General features: G+C 40.9%; 1 protein-coding gene across 1 annotated transcript in view; it reads right to left on the bottom strand.

The window, feature by feature from the left end:
* Positions 1 to 19,497, bottom strand: part of CC2D2A (coiled-coil and C2 domain containing 2A) — a 157,609-nt gene that overhangs the window by 61,783 nt on the left and 76,329 nt on the right. The window contains 4 exon segments of the mRNA XM_023725654.1: positions 315 to 518; positions 5,411 to 5,549; positions 7,698 to 7,845; positions 10,306 to 10,462. Coding sequence (XP_023581422.1) covers positions 315 to 518; positions 5,411 to 5,549; positions 7,698 to 7,845; positions 10,306 to 10,462 — 648 coding nt within the window.

Raw genomic sequence — 19,497 nt, 5'->3', positions numbered from 1 at the left:
ACGGGTTTGGTTGGGTTTAGCAGTTAAGATAATTTCCAACCCTAAGATTGTAATTTTTCTTAGTTTATATGTCATTATATTGAGTCAAATAGATTACTGAATTCTTCAAGAAAAATAAGAGAAAGATTATGTATGACAGTTCTATAAAAGCTAAACCAATATTGCTACTGGGAATGTTACAATATATACATTACATTACATCATATGTATTATTATATATTGCATTTGGTATATTACATATATATTTGTATATATACACCACACACATATATAATTGTTATTATTTTATTAATCCCTTGAAGGAAATTTCTTACCTGGAATACTTTTTCCATAATTTCTCGGTCATATACTGGAATTTGCTTATAATTTCGGAATTCTGGCACCTCTTGACTTCTAAGATGAAGAAGTCTAAATCGTTTGGATTTATTTAATTCCTCATCTGGAACAAAGTTAAATTCTTGTTGCAGCTGTTCCAGTCGAAAGAAATCAGGGACATAGGATTCACCACTGATAGCAACCTGTAAAAAACAGAAAATGCAACACTCTAGATGACAGGCAGTTTTCACCCAAAGAAGTGTGGCGATGGACTTTTGTGAACAGAAAGTTAAGTTTTCGACTGAGACACTTGACACATCCCAGGTTTCATTTACAGACAAAATACAATAAACGTACAATGGTAATGAGGCAGATAATATTATGTTAATTTGTTGTTGTTGTTGGGTGCTGTTGAGCTGACTCCAACACATAGTGACCCCATGTGACAGGGTAGAACTGCCCTACAGGGTTTCCTAGGCTGTAATCTTTATGGAAGCAGATTGCCAGGTCCTTCTGTGGAGCCGCTAGGTGGGTTTGAATTGCCAGCCTTTCAGTTAGCAGCCGAGCGTTTAACCATTATGTCACCAGGGCTCATTATATTCAATTAGTAGTTAGATGAAAAAGTACCACAAATCATTTTTCAAAAAAACAAAAATTATATAAGGTATGTTTTTGGTATGTCTGCTTCCCTAATAGGTGTTATTATGTAAATACACAGACTGAAAACTGAGAGATTTTTATTAGCCCCCACTGTATTACTAGGTACCCACTGGAATAAGATTACTCATATAAGGTCCTTCTCCCTAGTCTGTCTTAGCCTGGAAGCTCAGCTGAAACCTGTCCACTATGGGTGACCCTGCTGGTATTTGAAATACAGGTAGCACAGCTTCCAGCATCACAGCAACATGCAAGCCACCACAGTACGACAAACTGACAGACATGTGGGGACTCACACACACACAGTGTGTATAAAACCTAATATATGCATGACTGTTTCAATCTATTTGGGCACATATAGGTACATAAAGGCTGCAGAGTCAGCTGATGGGCTTCACTTGGCTCCATGACCAGGCTCTCCTACATCTGAATACCACCTCGTGGTCTTGATCACTGAGGAAACTGAGCCAGAGAGGGGTCAGGGCAAGCCAACCTCCAAAGCCCCTGCGCAGCGGCACAGAAAGGACAGCTTTAGGATACCACTGGTAGGCTAAGCAGGTGTGGAGGACGCTCTACCCAGGTGTCTGCTTGCCTCTGGGCTTGGCGCTTTGCCAGCTGTGACCTCCCCATGGGCAGAGGGAAAGCCAGTGAGCAGAGATTTGCTGGGGTTTTATAATGAGAAAGGTGATCCTGCTGTGAAAATTCTGGTTCATAGGCAAAGACAAGTCAGAAGGCAATCCTTGTGTTTTATCCTTCTATAGGAAGGCAAATAGGAAGAAAAAATAAACATATTCGTGTTATATTACTGCTGATTTAAATATACCAGTTGTTATCAAGTTGATTCCAAAACTCATGGTGACTCCATCTGTCAGAGTAGAACTATGCTCCATTGGGTTTTCAAAGGCTGTGATCTTATGGAAGTAGATTGCCAGGGCTTTCTTCCAAGGCACTTCTGGGTAGACTCGAACCATGAACCTTTCAGTTAGCAGCCAAGCATATTAACTGTTTGTACCACTCAGGGACTCCTTAGTAAAAGATAGCAACTGATTACCCTCCACATTTAGTTAACTGAATCAGTGGAAAGACTCACTAATGATTATGAAAATCTGTCATTTCTTAACACACCAAAAGTGAAACAGAGAGGTAAATACCAGCCGCCACATACTGAGATTGCAAATGGCTGCCTATCATTCCTCAGTTCTTAGAAGGACCATATCTTTTGTTGTCAATTTAATTAAAGGGATTTGGCTTCAAAATAAAATAAATAAACAAATAAAAGATAGTAACTGAAAAGTGATCTGAAAACTTGACATGGAATAGACTACACTTTAGGTAATACAGCCTATTCTTTCTCATATTATTGATATTAAGAAGTAACATGTTGGAAGGAGAGTTTATAAAGACAAAAGTCACAGTAAACCAAAGCTTGTTTTGGGGACTTAGAAAGACTAAAAGAGAAAAGAAAATTTTCATATTGGTTATAATTACCCTACTGATGAACTCATACTAAAACATGATCATAAGAATGTGTTGCTATGGTCACTCTCTGGATCATCTACTTGTTTATTATGTTTTTATGGAACTATGAACCTGGCAGTAAAAACTATTGTATCTGATACCAAGAAAAACCATTTACTGACTAATGTTCCATTTTACTTATAAATTCACTGAAGAACGGACTTTGAATGTTACGGTAGAAACAAACCATTTATCTGATAAATGTTTAAGTGAAACCTAAATGATAATCTAATTAGTCATCAAACAAGAAAAAAAAGAAAACGTTTCTTAAAATGCCCCATCAGTACTTTAAGGATCCCTGGTGGTGCAGTGGTTAAGTGCTCAGCTGCTAACCAGAAGGTTGCCCATCAGCCACTCTACAGGAAAGATGTGGCCATCTGCTTCCATAAAGATTTACAGCCTTGGATCTAAGATGCATCAATTGGTCCCAACTACCTGGAGTAAAGGTAAGTGAAGAACACCAAAGACAAAAGGAAAGTAGTAGCCCAAGAGACAGAAAGGGCCATATAAACCAGAGACTTCATCAGCCTGAGACCAGAAGAACTAGATGGTGCCCGGCAACCACCAATGACCGCCTTGACAGGGAACACAACAGAGAGTCATGGATGGAGCAGGAGAAAGGTGGGGTGTAGAACTCAAATTCTAGTGAGTCTGACTGAGACTGGAGGAACCCCAGAAAGCATGGCCACTTGATTCTCTATCACCCCAGAACTAAAACAATTTCTGAGGCCAACTCTTCAGACAGGGATTGGACTGGACTGTGGGACATTAAGTGATACTCATGAGCAGTGTGCCTCTTAGCTCCAGTAGATACAAGGACTAAACAGGCAGCTTCTGTCCGGAGGTGAGACGGGAAGGCAGAGAGGGTTGGGAGCTGGTTGAGTGGAGGTGGGAAATCAGGGGTGGAGAGGAGAAGTGTGCTGTCACAGTATGGGGACAGCAATTAAAGTCACATAACAATGTATGTATAAATTTTTGTATGGGGAAAAAAAAAAAGATTTACAGCCTTGGAATCCCTATGGGGCAGTTCTACTCTGTCCTATAGGGTCGCTGTGAGTCAGAATCGACTTGACAGTAATGGTTTGGTTTGGTTTATCAGTACTTTAAGGTGTGGCAGAAAGAACACACATTCTGAAATCAGAGCAACTTGGATCTAAATCCTTCCTAACTGTGTGACCTTGAGAAGTTACTCAGTGTCTCTGAACTCAGTTTACTCTCAAGAGAATGGGGAAAAGAAAATCTATCTCTTAGGGGTTTTATAGAGGTCAGAGGTAAGAGTAACAATAGTAGCTAATATTTATTGCACACCTATTGTGTGCCCAGCTAAGTCTTTATATACATCTGCTCATTTCCTCATACCACACAATGAGGGCACCACTGGGGCTCAGGCATGGAGCACCTGCCCTGGTCAGACAGCCAGGTAAGTGGCTGGTAACTGAAAGTTAAGCCTGTCATTCAACCCAGAACTCATGTTCCTAAACACCGTTCCATAGGACAGCATAAGAGAAATGCACATACTTCCTTAAAAAGCTAGAAATTGAAGTACCATATGATCCAGCTATCCCGCTCCTTGCAATATATCCTAGAGAAATGAGAGCCATCACATGAATAGATATATGCACACCCATATTCATTGCAGCACTGTTCATAATAGCAAAAAGATGGAAGCAACCCAGATGCCCATCAACGGACAAATGGATAAACAAATTATGGTATACCCACACAGTGGAATACTACTCAACAATAAAGAACAACAATGAAGCCATGAAACATCGTATAACATGGAGGAAGCTGGAACTCATTATGCTGAGTGAATTTAGTCAGTCATAGAAGGACAAATATTATATAAGACCAGTATTATAAGAACTCAAGAAAAGGTTTAAACACAGAAGAAAACATTCTTTGATGGTTACGGGTGTGGGGTGGGAGGGTGAGGGTTATTTACTAACCATATAGTAGATAAGAATTATCTTAGGTGAAGGGAAGGACAGCACACACCACAGGGGAAGTCAGCACAACTGGACTAAACCAAAGCTAATAAGTTTCCTGAATACTATCAAACACTTTGAGGGACAGAGTAGCAGGGGTAGGGGTCTGGGGACCATGCTTTCAGGGGACATCTAGGTCAATTGGCATCACAAAGCTTATTAAGAAAATGTTCTGCATCCTACTTTGGTGAGTGGTGTCTGGGGTCTTAAAAGCTTGTAAGTGGCCATCTAAGATGCATGAAATGCTCCCAGTCACCTTCAGTAAAGGAGAATGAAGAACACCAAAGACACAAGGAAAGTAAGGGCCACAGAAACCAGATACTTCATCAGCCTGAGACCAGAAGAACTAGATGGTGCCCGGCTACCACCAATGACTGCCCTGACAGGGAACACAACAGAGAGTCCCTGATGGAGCAGGAGAAAGGTGGGGTGCAGAACTCAAATTCTAGTAAGAAGACCAGACTTAATGGTCTGACTGAGACTGGAGGAACCCCAGAAAGCACGGCCCCTGGATTCTCTATCAGCCCAAAACTAAAACAATTTCTGAGGCCAACTCTTCAGACAGGGATCGGACTGGACTATGGGACATTAAGTGATATTCGTGAGCAGTGTGCCTCTTAGCTCAAGTAGATACAAGAGACTAAATGGGCAGCTTCTGTCTGGAGGTGAGATGGGAAGGCAGAGAGGGTTAAGAGCTGGTTGAATGGACATGGGGAATAGGGTGGAAAGGAGGAGTGTGCTGTCACAGTGTGCGGAGAGCAATTAAAGTCACATAACAACGTATGTAAAAATTTTTGTAAGGGAGACTAACTTGAAATGTAAACTTCATTTTAACTACAACAATAAAAAAAATTTTTAAAAAAGAAATGCGCATAAATTGGTATCAGGTGAAGTCAAGAAACTGTGTGTGCACAGGACTCACGCCACGTTACCGAGATCAACTGCATCAAAGGGGCGTTGTTGGGGTCATTCGGGTCGAGCTTGGACTCGGCTGCCCACTTGGCCAACTTTTTCATGTCTGTCAGTCCTGATGTGCCAATAGATGAGATAGCATCTGCTCTCTTCAAAGCACTGAAAAACAGTTGATTCCATGAGACTGACTTTACCACAGAGCCGTTTTCGTCAGGACCACATATTCCCAAGGCCAGCATTGCTTAAGGGAGCTATTATGTTCTAAGAGAGAGAATCTTATCATAAGGAAGGATTTTCGCCATTTTTCTTTACCTGATTATTGCTATTAAATATGTTATAAGGAAAATAAAGAAGTGCTAATGGAAGGAATGCAAATGTGGCCCATTCCTACAACTCTGCCCATATACAAAAGGATCCCCACCAGTCCCTGGAGCCAGGCTGTGAAAAGCAGCCTTGGCATCTGGTGCAGAAAGCCCCCAGAGCTTCATGTCCTCGGCAGCTGGGGACCACTTGTAGCTGAGGATAAAATAAAAGAAAAATAAACACTTATACAACGAGCACCGACTTTGGACAAAACTGAGTTCCACGGCTGCCAAGCTTGTCAGTGAGGTTGAGTTGGGGTTTTATTAATAGTCCTGAATATCTCATGACTCACATTGTGTTTCACCTCTTCTGAGGATTTGGAAGTTTTAATCCCAAAGAAATTTCTCCAGCATTAATTTCAAGTCAAATGACTGCAAAATGTGTAAGCTTAAAGGCATACACAAGTCTCCACTGGAAATGGCTGCCAGTCTCCTAAGTTAAAAAGTACAGAGCAGCATTGTCACCTTGTCATTTTTGTCACAAGGGTACAGGTGTGTGTTGGGCATTGGGATGGAGCAGGCAGAAAGGGAGCACAACAAGCCCAGTGTCTGCTTTTCCACACGTTGAAAATTATAGTCTGTGACTTGGAAAGTGTTCTCTGGGTGATCAGGATAATCTTTTTATTTTACAGATGAGGCAGTTGAGGCCTAGAGTGGTAAAAGATGGATTCAAGACACGTTGAGAAGGGATGACAGAGCCAAGAGTCGAACCAGGCCACCTGGCTCCCTCAGTCCAGACTGCCTGCACTGGCATCAACCTCTAAGACAGGGGGACAGCCCAGGGTAAACTGATGAGGCCTAGAACCCATTTCTTCTGTTCTGATTAAGTACCTAAAGGATCGAGCAATCAAGGAAGAGGACTGGAGAATAAAGACTTTCATTCCAGTAACCAGTTGCCATCAAGCCAATTCTGACTCATGGCGACCCCATGTGTATCAGAGTAGAGCTATACTCCATAGAGTTTTCAAGGGTTGATTTTTCAGAAGTAGATCACCAGGACTTTCTTTTGAGGTGCCTGTGGGTGGAATCGAACCACCAGTCTTTTGGTTAGCAGCTGAATGTGTTAACTGCGTGCACCACACAGGGACTTTTTTTCATGTAACTAGAAGGTTCCTATACCAAACATCATTAGCAACAAAACTTAAATGAGGGCCAAATATATATAACTACACCTACTCCTCACTTACGGGCTGTGTAGTTATTTGACATCTCGCATTTAGGATAACAGTAAAAAATCTACTCTGATTATTTTGCACATTAACAACCCTGCCAACCGTACACCCTGGGCTGTGCAGCTGGCCGAGTGTAGCTTGTCCAGGATGCCAGGGTGCACGGAGGGAGGAGCGGCACCACCCCCAGGGTATTTAACCCCAGTCTGGAGCCCCCGTGGCTCGAGAGGCTCCGGCTCGCGCCTCTACTCCTTCCTCCTGGCAGTCTCCCCGGTGCGTCTCACCCTCCACCCGGCGCTCCTCTCGCACGTGGACGCGGGGAGCGGGGGCGGAGGTACAGAGACGCTGTGGCTGCACAGCTAGAGGGCTGGAGCTGGGGAGGAGAGGTTGGGCAGGAAATCACGAGTATTTCACATAATGCCGATTTTCCCATAACGCCCTGGTCTTTGGAACCTAACCATGTCTATCAGTGAGCAGTGGGTGTATATGCTATGCACTTCCCCCAATTGTAAAATGGAAAATAATAATAATATTTTATAGAGTTATCGTGAAGATTAAATGAGGTGAAGTGCTTTTTACAGTACCTAACCCAACATTTGTTAGGCTATTAATATTTTGACTTTGACTTTAAGAACAATAAAAACCCCTGAAAAGTATTACACATGAACATAAAAGAAGAGAATGAGCTATAGCAAGCTCCCCCTCCTTACCCTCCTTGGTTTACATTTAATGCTAACACTGACATTGCTCATTAATTTATTCTAGCTATACATTACCTCCGAAATCCAGTGTTCTGCTGTGACAATGGAGGAACTAGAGGTACGCCATTTTCTCCAATAGCCCATGCCACGCTGTTGGACACCTTCCCCGAAGTCATTAGAATCAGTTGATTACCACCGTCAGCTTCAAATGAGAAGGGCACTCCTAGGGAAACACCAGATTAAACAGGATGCTATTTAGAAAGAGAGAGTAAGGCCAGTTCTAGCAAGAAAGTAGATAGTAGATGAATGGAACTTGCTGTGGGTGGGGTGGTGGATATGGAACAGGTAATCCAAGCCAACATCACGGAACCTCTTCAGGTGATGATGCGCAGAACCAGCCACTCTGCTCTATCTCTGACAGCAGAGTGTAGCAGTTATAAGGATGCACTCTGGAGTTGGACCACGTGCATGCATATTCTGGCTCTGCCACTTAACAGCTGAGTAATCTTGGATAAATTACTCAACTTCTCTGAGCCTTAGTTTCTTTATGTGTAAAATAGGGATAATGATAGTAACTCATTCAAAGGATTGTTGTGAAAACTCATTCATTCATTCAACAAATACTTATCTGAGCTCCAACTGTGTGCCACCCACTATTCCAGGTACTGGAGATATAGTAGCAAAGACAGAAAGAAAACTGTAAGTATTGCTGTTCCCATGGAGTTTATATCAAAGTGAGGGAGATGGGCAATAAATAACACAAATAAGAGATGTGTTTAGTATGGTAGAGAGAGTGATGAGTGGTAAGGAGGAACATAAATTAGGGAAAGTGTACAGAAAATTTTAGGTGGGTGAAGAGGGGAAAAAATTTTAGATAGGGTGGCCAAGGAAGGTTCAATGAGAGATGACTTTTGAATAAAGGCCTGAAAAAAGTGAGACATGTAGATATCTTGGGAAAGAGAATTCCTGGCAGAAGGATCAAGTGCAAATGCCTGAATGTGGGAGTGTACTTGGAGTGAAGGACAGCAAGTTAAATAAGTTGATAGCTGCGAAGCATGTAGATGGTAGCTGACAAGTAGTGAGACTCAGCAAATATTAGCTATTACTAAGCTATTGTGGTTGCGGTAAAACCTCATTGATTTCGCCTCCACTGATCTGGAAATTAATGATTAAAAACTTTCTGGGCAGTATGCTTCATGAACTAAGGGAACAAAGTACTTTTAAGTACTAAATATAGCGAGTTCATACTCTGGATCTCCAGTTAACGTTATCAACAACAAAACAATATCACTATTATACTGTTAACAGCATCATTGTGCTTTTCAGAGATCTTTCTTTCATATTAAATACCTCATCTTCATCTTCAAATTGACTCCATGAGACATTAAAGGAGATATAAGTAGCTCCATTTTATGAATAAGGAAGATGAGATTCAATGATGTTATATGACTACCAGGGTCACACAGCTTGTCAGTATCAGAGCTGGAACTAAAGCCTAGGTCTCCAAACTTTTAGGCTGGTGATTGGACTTTGGCCTCACAGAATTCTTGCAGATTAAGTTCCAGATATGAGTTCACAATAAAATAACCAGACACATGAGGAAACAAACTACCATGAGCAAGGGACAGCAGATCAGACAAATGAACAGATAGATACTGGAATGGTCAGATATAAAATATAAAATAAATGTTTAATATGTTTAAATAAAATAATTCATAAATAAGTAAGTAAATAAAACAATTGAGAGTCTAATGAAAGGACAAGAAGCTCTCAGACCTAACCAGACTGATTGGAAAAGAATTTATAGAAATAAAAAATATAATAATTGAAGTTAGAAACTCAGTGGATTAGTTTCAATGATTGTTGCTGTTAGGTGCCATCGAGTCAGTTCTGACTCATAGAGACCCCATGTACAACAGAACAAATTTTTTCAGTGATTAGACACAGCCAAAGACAGAATTCATGACTTGGAAAATATATTTAAAACAATTACACAGAATGTAGCAGTGATAGAAAAAAGATACCAAGTATACTAAAGAAATGTTAAGAAACATGGAGGGCAGAGTGAGAAGGTCTATCATATATCTAATTAGAATTATAGAAAGAAATAACAAAAAATATTATTTAATAATCTCCTTATTACTAATTATTTTCAAATTTTCAGTCCTATAAATAACACTGTGATGTATATTTTTTTATGCACAAAGCTTTGTCCATATTTCAAATTATTTTCTTAGGAAAGATTCCTAGAAGTGGAATTAAGGGATCCAAGAGCATTCTAAAGGTCCTTAATTCACACTGGAGGCCTGGTGGTTCAGTGATTAAGAGCTTGGCTGCTAACCAGAAATTTGGCAGTTCAAATCCACCAGCAGCTCCTTGGAAACCCTATGGGGCAGTTCTACTCTGTCCTATACGTTCGCTATGAGTTGAAATCAACTCAACGGCAGCAGGTTTGGTTTTTGGTAATTCATACTGCCAAGCTATCTTATACTTACATAGTTATATGAATTTACATGACCACCAATAGTATATAAAAAAAGACTTTGCAAAAAATTGTATATCATTATTGTTTTAATTTGAATTTCTGATTGAAATTTTATAATTGTCTAAGAAGTGAGTAAAAAAAAAGACATGTTCAAATGTGACAAACTGTGTGACATTGAGGATAATTAGCTTTCCATACCACTTCCGACTCCCTCGTGGTCCAGTGTCACATGCTGATTACTGCTAAACTCAACTTCTTCAATGGGAGCCCTTCCACTGACAACTGTAGTTTCAGGGATAGGCAGAAACACTTCTGCTAGCAAGGTGGTACCACTGTGTCCAACTGTTTCGTATACCTGAAACCGGGGAAGAGAAACAGCAAAATAAAGATGGAAATACAGTGAGTCCACTTCCAGATAATCAGTCCATATTGTTAGTATCTGCACTGGTCACTGTTCCAGCCCAGAGGGCCCATCTCAGAATGGAAAGTTGAGTTGTGTTACTGTAGTCCCCAGGGATACCAAACTTACGGTGTTTGTGACAAGTTGTTGACACCCTGTTCTCTGGTCTGGCCTAATCTCCTGGGATAGGGAGGTTATTCAAAAAGCAGGCTACTACAGTTGTTTCCATTTCAAGCCAATACACAGGTGGCTTAGTTATCTAGTGCTGCTATAACAGAAATACCATGAGTAGATGGCTTTAACAAAGAGAAATTTATTCTCTCACAGTCTAGGGGGCTAGAAGTCTGTATTCAGGGTGCCAGCTCCAGGGGAAGGTTCTCTTTCTCTGTTGGCTCTGAGGGAAGGTCCTTGACATCAGTCTTCCCCTGATCTAGGAACTTCTCAGTGCAGGAAACCTGGGTCCAAAGGATGCGCTCTGCTCCTGGTGCTGCTTTCTTGGTGGTATGAGGTCCACATGTTTCTCTGCTCGCTTCTCTCTTTTGTATCTCAAAAGAGATTAAGACACAACCTAACCTTGTAGATTGAGTTCTGCCTCATTAACATAACTGCCGTTAATCCCGCTTCATTAACATCATAGAGGTAGGATTTACAACACATAGGAAAATCACATCAGATGACAAAATATTGGACAGCCACACAATACTGGGAATCATGGACTAGCCAAGTTGACACACATTTTTTTTTTCCCATACAAAAATTTATACATACATTGTTATGTGACCCTAATTGCTCTCCCCATACTGTGACAGCACACTCCTCCTTTCCACCCCTAATTCCCTATGTCCATTCAACCAGCTCCTAACCCTCTCTGCCTTCCCATCTCACCTCTGGACAGAAGTTGCCCATTTAGTCTCTTGTATCCACTTGAGCTAAGAGGCACATTCCTCATGAGTATCACTTTATGTGCCACAGTCCAGTCCAATCCCTGTCTGAAGAGTTGGCCTTGGAAATTGTTTTAGTTCTGGGCTGATAGAGAATCCAGGGGCCGTGCTTTCTGGGGTTCCTCCAGTCTCAGTCAGACCATTAAGTCTGGTCTTCTTACTAGAATTTGAGTTCTGCACCCCACCTTTCTCCTGCTCCATCCAAGACTCTCTGCTGTGTTCCCTGTCAGGGCGGTCATTGGTGGTAGGTGGGCACCATCTAGTTCTTCTGGTCTCAGGCTGATGGAGTCTCTGGTTTATGTGGCCCTTTCTGTCTCTTGGGCTACTGCTTTCCTTGTGTCTTTGGTGTTCTTCATTCCCCTTTACTCCAGGTGGTTGGGACCAATTGATGCATCTTAGATGGCTGCTTGCAAGCTTTTAAGACCTCAGATGCCACTCACCAAAGCAGGATGCAGAACATTTTCTTAATAAGCTTTGTTATGCCAGTTGACCTAGATATCCCCTGAAAGCATGGTCCCCAGACCCCTACCCCTGCTACTCTGTCCCTCAAAGTGTTTGATAGCATTCAGGAAACTTCCTAGCTTTGGTTTAGTCAGTTGCGTTGACTTCCCCTGTAGTGGACACACATTTTTTGAGGGGACACAACTTAATCCATCACAACAGGTTACTGGAGAATGGGCTTCCTCCTTTTCCTGGTTCAGGTTGCTTTCTGACAGTGTCATCAGGTGGAATAGGTGAGATAATAGAGACATACTCTAGGTGGTTTATTATCTGCACTGACCTCAAAGTCAGTAGGAGAAGCACCATACCCAGAAGCACTCTAGAGTGTCAGGTTCAAATAAACTATTTAGTAAATCTTTCAAATTCTACCCCTTAAGACTTCATTTTTTCAGCTGTTGAAACCACACCCATCTCCTCAGACTTTCTCCTAAGATGGAGCCAACTAGATCAATTTGACCAGTGCAAATACAAATTACTGTGGTGTGTCTCATTATAATGCCATCACCCTGAGGCGGAGGCCCTATTGTCATGGCAACCATAGATTGTGAATGTAAAACCCAGCTCCAGTAGAACCCTCCTGCTCCACTTGGTCAAGTTCCCCCAGTATTCTTGCCTCACCTCACTTTCATGGTGAGAAAATGGCCAAGTATTTCACAGTTCTGTTGGCTTCTTTCCTAAGTTTTGTTCTTTCTGTTTCTCCATGAAGTCTCTCTTACGGGTATATATTTCTCTAAAAGTGCTAATTTTGCTCTATTTCTTTCTACTAATTAATAGATATATGCTTCTTCTTAGGCAATGGAGTCCTCCCTGATCAATGTTTTACACTTAAGACTCTGAATGCACAGAGATGACACTACGGATCCTCTCCACCCAGCCTTCTTTACAAGAACCTCGACATCGTTTCATTTCATCTATAACTATTTCAATATGTATCTGTAAAAGATAAGGACATATAAAAACAATTACAGTATCATGATTACAGTAATTCTGTGATAACATCAAATATCAGTAAGTTTCAAATTTCCTTGAGAGTCTCAAAAAATTACTGTAATATTTTGTTTGAATCAGGGTGAAATACATTCCATACATTGTATTTGGTTGATATGTCCCTTAAGCCTCTATTAATTTATAGGTGACCCTCCTCTCTTTTTTACCCGTTGCTATTTATTTGTTGAAGAAATTCTCTATATTTTTAATTGATTCAGAACTCTGATGGGAAAAGAATACAATACAAAAATACTGCAATTGTTTTCATGTGTCCTTATCTTTTACAGATACACACTGAAATATTTAAAGATGAAATGATGTGCCATTTGTCTCCCTTGCCATCTGTAATCGTACACAGCTTAAAGCACATGGTGTAGGTTATTGTTTATTGCGCAGGAGACCTTGGTTTGACCTGTTAAATCATGGATTCAGTGGCATGAAGTTTCAGCCTGAGAAAATAGTGTATTTTCTTTCTTTTTGGCCCAAACTCTGATTCATTAAGACATTCCTTTGTATGAAGCCTACTAGGGTCTTTTGTCCTATTATCTTGTTTAATCTTCACCACAGTCCTGTGAAGGATGATTTGAGGTGAAGGTTAAACAAGAGAACAGATCAACAGTCTAGATGACAGATTTGAGATCCCATGAGGGGGAGAAACTTACCCCAGTCACCCACCTGGAACATAGCAGAGCCAGATTCGAATATGCAACTCCTTCACTTCAAAACCCAAACACTTTTTGCTATGTCTTTTTCATGGGTGATAGGAAATCAGAAAGGTGATTAAACAGTTAAGAATCCGTTTAAAGCCATACCCATGATCCATAAAATATAATTAGTTGAGACAAATTGCTGAGAAATAGTGACTGATTGAAAGAGAATTTAAAAGTCGAATGAAAGAGCAACAACAAATGGAAGCGCCGTAAAAACAACTTCAGAGCTGGCACATTAACATGCTGTCACATGCTCATGCTGTACGGGCATCACCTAAATTGCCAAAGCCACGGCTTAACAGATATCCACTTTGTGCCACCATAGACCCTGTGGTCTTCCTATGGGAACACTCATCCACTCTATCTAAACTCTTGTTTATGCGTTGGTCTGTCTCACAGTGAGGGCAAGGATCTTATATGATTTTCCTTTAAATGCCGTGCCTAGCCATCTGTGAATGAATATTTTTAGAAAGGGGCGTATTAACTCTTTAAGTCAGCAAGGCATTAGATGATAAATCCATGAAATGGAATTGTTTTCTTCTCTGAAGAGCTGTTAGACCTGGATGTCGTATGGTTCTTAGATTTTTTCACATGGCTTTATTTTACTTCCCACCTGGATTGTCAGCCCCATCTATAGCTTGCAGAGGACAACAGTGGTGGACAGAGTACCTGGCTTGTGGTCCAACAGATCTGGGTCTGATTCCTGGCTTTGCCACTTGCTAACTGTGTGACCTTGGGCATGACTCCAAGGCTTTCCCCCTCCTCCTTTTTACTCTCATTTGTAAATGAGGATGTTACCTAAAGCTTCTAAGGAAGGCAATGGTGGAGCTTTGCTGAAATGGATGAAAGTCTCTTCCCTTAAGTAAGAGCTTAATAATTGTTTATTCTCCTTCTGCTGGACATAAAGTTGCCAATAACCACAGGCATTCTTTTTTTTTTTTTTTTACAATCATTGCATCCATTTTAGTTTTTCCATGTGGTTAATGTTTCAGACTAAAAAATGCACCATGTAGTTGATTTCTTTCTCAGCATTTTGAGAGGTTTTCACCATTTTTAATTTTAATTTTTAATTTTTTTTTGTGATAAAATACATTTATTAGTGATGATACAACAGGAATGGTAAGAAAAACATGGTAATTAAAAAAAGTCTTTTCTTTTAGAATTGCAATTTACACTTCCTAATTGATTCACCCCGTGATACAAACAACAAACTATATTATCATTAGTGATGGAAGTAAAAAAACAAAATTGTTGAAAAAACAAAACCATGACTCATGAAATTATACTATGTAAAAATTAAACAGGGATTATATTATACAATATCTTAAAGGCATTACATAATTACAGAGAGAAAAGCTAACAAGATACAGATCAGGCTTCCAAAGAGCTCACCATTCATCTGTGTTTACATAGATAGTGAGAGAGTTTGAAGGAGATCCAAGACAGAAATTAGGCCTAAGTTTTTCTGTGAAAGTATCAGTGAAGGTACATAGATAAGCTCTATTATTCCAACTGTAAAATGAAACCTCTCCCAAATCATAATCCAGAAAAATGCCAGTCCGTATGACTTGTTCTGTATCCCAAGTCTCACGAAAAAGGGTTGCCTGCTGAATTTGCCAGCAGCCATCTTTGGCGGACGGTGGCACACTAACATCTAGGAAACGATTCTTCACATACACCTAAGCACCATTCACCTATGTCTCTTGCTTCTACCTGCCGGTAATGCCTACCAACATCAAAACCTTCAGAACTCACGACAGCTGGGATAAAAGTAAACCTCTTGGGACTGTAGGAAAAGACTGGATTCATCTGTTCATATTTCACACTTTTTCTGTCTTCTGAAGTAATAAGATTGGGGTGAGCAGTTTCAGGATCTAGTGTCAAATCTTCCTTAAATGTGCTGATCCTTTTTCGCAGGCCAAAGTACTGTGGAGAGAGATAGTAACTACTCTCCTTCTTTAATTCATATGAAAAGACTCCAGGAGTTTTTAGGTTTTTATACCTGTTGTAGATACTTTCAATACCTATAAGTAAATCCAGGTTTGCCTGCACACATTTTTCTACAACTCTACTTAGCAGATTTTTTAGCATGGAAAAATGTCAGAAATTTGGCTATTGTTCTCAATTAGTTTTTCTTCAACCTTCTTCTCTTCTGTCATTAATCCCAAAAAATGGCATTCTATTCCTGGTCCAGTAAATTTTTAAGTTGAGTAAATTCACAGTTTAATTCTCCTCTCAAATTTTCCACCTTCTGCCATAATTCAACTGATTTTGAGACTTGCATTTTTAGCCCATCTGCAGCATCCCCAACCTGCTCCCTCAGGGGCTCAGTGTACCTTTTGAGCTTCCTCCTGTGACTAGTTACAGCTTGGTTGATGGGCATCAGGTAGTGATCCTGGTGGTTGGAGTAGATCCTGCATTGGAGACACAGCAGCTCCAGGTCCTTCTCACAGAACAGGACCAGCACCTGGTTGTGCTTCTCACACAGGGGTTTCGATTCGATTCCTGTCATTTCCTCTTTTCTTCTTGATGAGAAGTTGCTTAACAATATCAGTCATGTGACATAATTGGGTGTTCTTCTTTAGGTTCCCATTATAGCAGTGATGGAGGCAGACGGGACAGGGGAGGTTGCCCCCTAGACCTTCCCACCAATGGTGGATGCAGAGGTGACAGAATTTGTGGCCACAGTCAATGGTCACTGGGTCTCTCAGGTACTCCAGGCAGATGGGGCAGCTGATCTCTACTTGGAGATTGGCCAGGGAGGCTGCAGAGTCCATTGTGCAGTGACAGTTTCAGTCTGAGGAAACTCTTCACAAAAGCCTGGTTATCGAGAAGCTAGGAAAAGTGAGATGATGACCTCAGTCCTCACTCTCCTACTTGGAAGTCGGTATGGAGTGTTTCTGTCTCTTTCCTCCAGTTCCGCAGGAAGCTTCCAAGGAGAGTCACGGCCCTCCAGAAAATTATCGATCTTCTTAGTATCTTCTCCTCCTGTATCCACTGGTCCTCCCAAATCAAAGGTTGGACTTTGAGTCCTCCTGGTCAGGAAGGAACCACAATTCCAAGGCACTTGCAGTTGTGAAGGCTGGGAAGTCCCAAATCTGTGGGTCAGATGTCAGGCTGGAGGGTTTTCTCACTCACGTGGTTTCAGGGGCTGACGAATCCAAAAATGCAGATCAGACGGCAGACTGCTGGCTCACATCCCAAGAACTGGAGATCAGATGATGATGAGTCAGATGCGGGATCTAGAGCAAGAGCAGGACTTGCTGGAACAACCATTTATATTCTAGAGGCAGGCCACACCCAAGGAAACTCCCCTTACGTATGATAAGCTGCTTATAGCAGATTTCATCGTGGATGTGATTATATTACATCAGATCCCATTATGGAGGTGATTGCATTATATCATATCTAATCATGGAGGTGATTACACTATATCAGATCTCATCATGGAGGTGATTACCTTATATTACATTGTTGTCATTGTTAGGTGCCATCCAGTCAGTTCTAACTCATAGCTACCCTATGTACAACAGAACAAGTGTTCTGCCCTGTCCTGTGCCATCCTCACAATCATTTCTATGTGGGAGTCTATTGTTACAGTCACTGTGTCAGTCCACCTCATTGAGGATCTTCCTCTTTTTTGCTGACCCTCTACTTTACCAAGCATGATGTCTTTTTCCAGGGACTGGTCCTTCCTGATAACATGTCCAAAATACATGAGATGAAGTCTCACTATCCTTGCTTCTGAGGAGCATTCAGGCTGTACTTTTTCCAAGACAGATTTGTTCATTCTATATTACATTATGAAAGAGAATCAGCCCAATGTCTGCCAAACCACTGAGAATCATATCCTAGCCAAGTTGGCACATAACATTAACCAACACAGAAGTGCATCATTTAAAAAATGTGGTTGTTAGGTCCATTCAGTTCTGACTCATAGCAACCCTGTGTACAACAGAACGAAACACTGCCCAGTCCTGCACCATTCTCACAATGATTGTTATGCTTGAGCCCCTTGTTGCAGCCACTGAGTCAATATGTCTTGTTGAGGGTCTTCCTCTTTTTCAATGACCCTCTACTTTACCAAACATGATGTCCTTCTCCAGGGACTGATCCCTCCTGACAACATGGCCAAAGTACCTAAGATGAAGTCTCACCATCCTCGCTTCTAAGCAGCATTCTGGTTGTACTTCTTCTAAGACAGATTTGTTTGTTCTTCTGGCAGTCCATGGTATATTCAATATTCTTCACCAACACCATAATTCAAAGGCATCAATTCTTCTTTGAGCTTTCTTATTCATTGTCCAGCTTTCCCATGCATATGAGGTGATTGAAAATACCATGGCTTGGGTGAGGCACACCTTAGTCCTCAAAGTGGCATCTTTGTTTTTTAACACTTTAAGAAGGTCTTTTGCAACAGATTTGCTCAATGCAATATGTCATTTGTTCTCTTGACTGCTGCTTCCGTGGGTGTTGATTGTGGATCTAAGCAAAAGCAGATGCTTGACAACTTCAGTATTTTCTCCATTTATCACGATGTTATTTATTGGCCTAGTTGTAAGGATTTTGTTTTCTTTGTGTTGAGGTGTAATCCATACTGAAGGCTGTTGTCATGGATTGAATTATGTCCCCCCCAAAATGTGTCTATCAATTTGACTGGGCCATGATTCCTGATATTGTGTGATTTTCCTATATGTTGTAAATCCTGCCTTTATGATGTTAATGAGGGAGAATGGGCGGCAGTTGTGTTAGTGAGGCAGGATGCAATCTACAAGATTGGATTGTGTCTTGAGGCAATCTTTTGAGATATAAAAGAGAGAAGCGAGCAGAGAGACGGGGGACCTCATACCACCAAGAAAGCAGTACTGGGAGCAGAGCATGTTCTTTGGACCTGGGGTCCCTGCATAGAGAAGCTCCTAGTCCAGGGAAGACTGATGAGAAGGCCAAGGGAGAAAGAAAGGCTTCCCCTGGAGTTGATGCCCAGAATTTGAACTTCTAGCCTACTAGACTGTGAGAAAATAAATTCCTCTTTGTTAAAGCCATCCACGTGTGGTATTTCTGGGATAGCAACACTAGATAACCAAGACAGCTGTAGTAGTATTTTATCTTCATCAGTAAGTACTTCAAGTCCTCTTCACTTTCAGCAAGCAAGGTTGTGTTATCTGCATAACGAATGTTGTTAAGGAGTCTTCCATCAATCCTGATGACCCGTTCTTCTTCATATACTCCAGCTTCTCAGATTATTTCCTCAGCATACAGATTGAATAAGTATGGGGTTTTCACCATTTTTTAAATCATGCAAGTTCAAGATGTAAATTCTGTGCATGAAAAAAGGACCTGGGAAACACAAATATTTATCAGGATATTTAAGTAGTATGAAAGGTTATGTATGGAACTTTGAAGGAACATACCTGAGTTAGTACATAATTTTGAAAAGAGCGCAAATTACACGGCTTGAGAAGGAAAGTGATGAGAAAATGAGTACCCATGTCATCGAGTATAAGCACATGCAATTTTTTAAAAAATTCTTTTATTGTACTTTAGATGAAGGTTTACAGAACAAATAGTTTCTCATTAAACAGTCAGTACACATATTGTTTTATAACATTGGTTAAGAACCCCACGATGTGTCAACACTCTCTCTTCTCGACCCTGAGGACCTTTTTTTTTGGTGAAAATTCACATAGCCAAAGTTACAGCATTTCAAAGTTTTCTACATGTACAATTCAGTGACATCAATTACATTCTTCCAGCTGTGCTGCTATTCTCACTATCCTTTTCCAAATTATTCCATCACCATTATCTTCAACTCACTGCCCCCTAGGCTTCCCATCAAAACTTTTGAGTTGCT

This window comes from Trichechus manatus, unplaced genomic scaffold (assembly GCF_000243295.1).
Source record: "Trichechus manatus latirostris isolate Lorelei unplaced genomic scaffold, TriManLat1.0 scaffold00343, whole genome shotgun sequence".
In the NCBI taxonomy this organism is placed as follows: domain Eukaryota; kingdom Metazoa; phylum Chordata; class Mammalia; order Sirenia; family Trichechidae; genus Trichechus; species Trichechus manatus.
The sequence above is the reverse complement of the archived record's forward strand: the minus strand, read 5'-3'. Positions and strand labels throughout refer to the sequence as shown.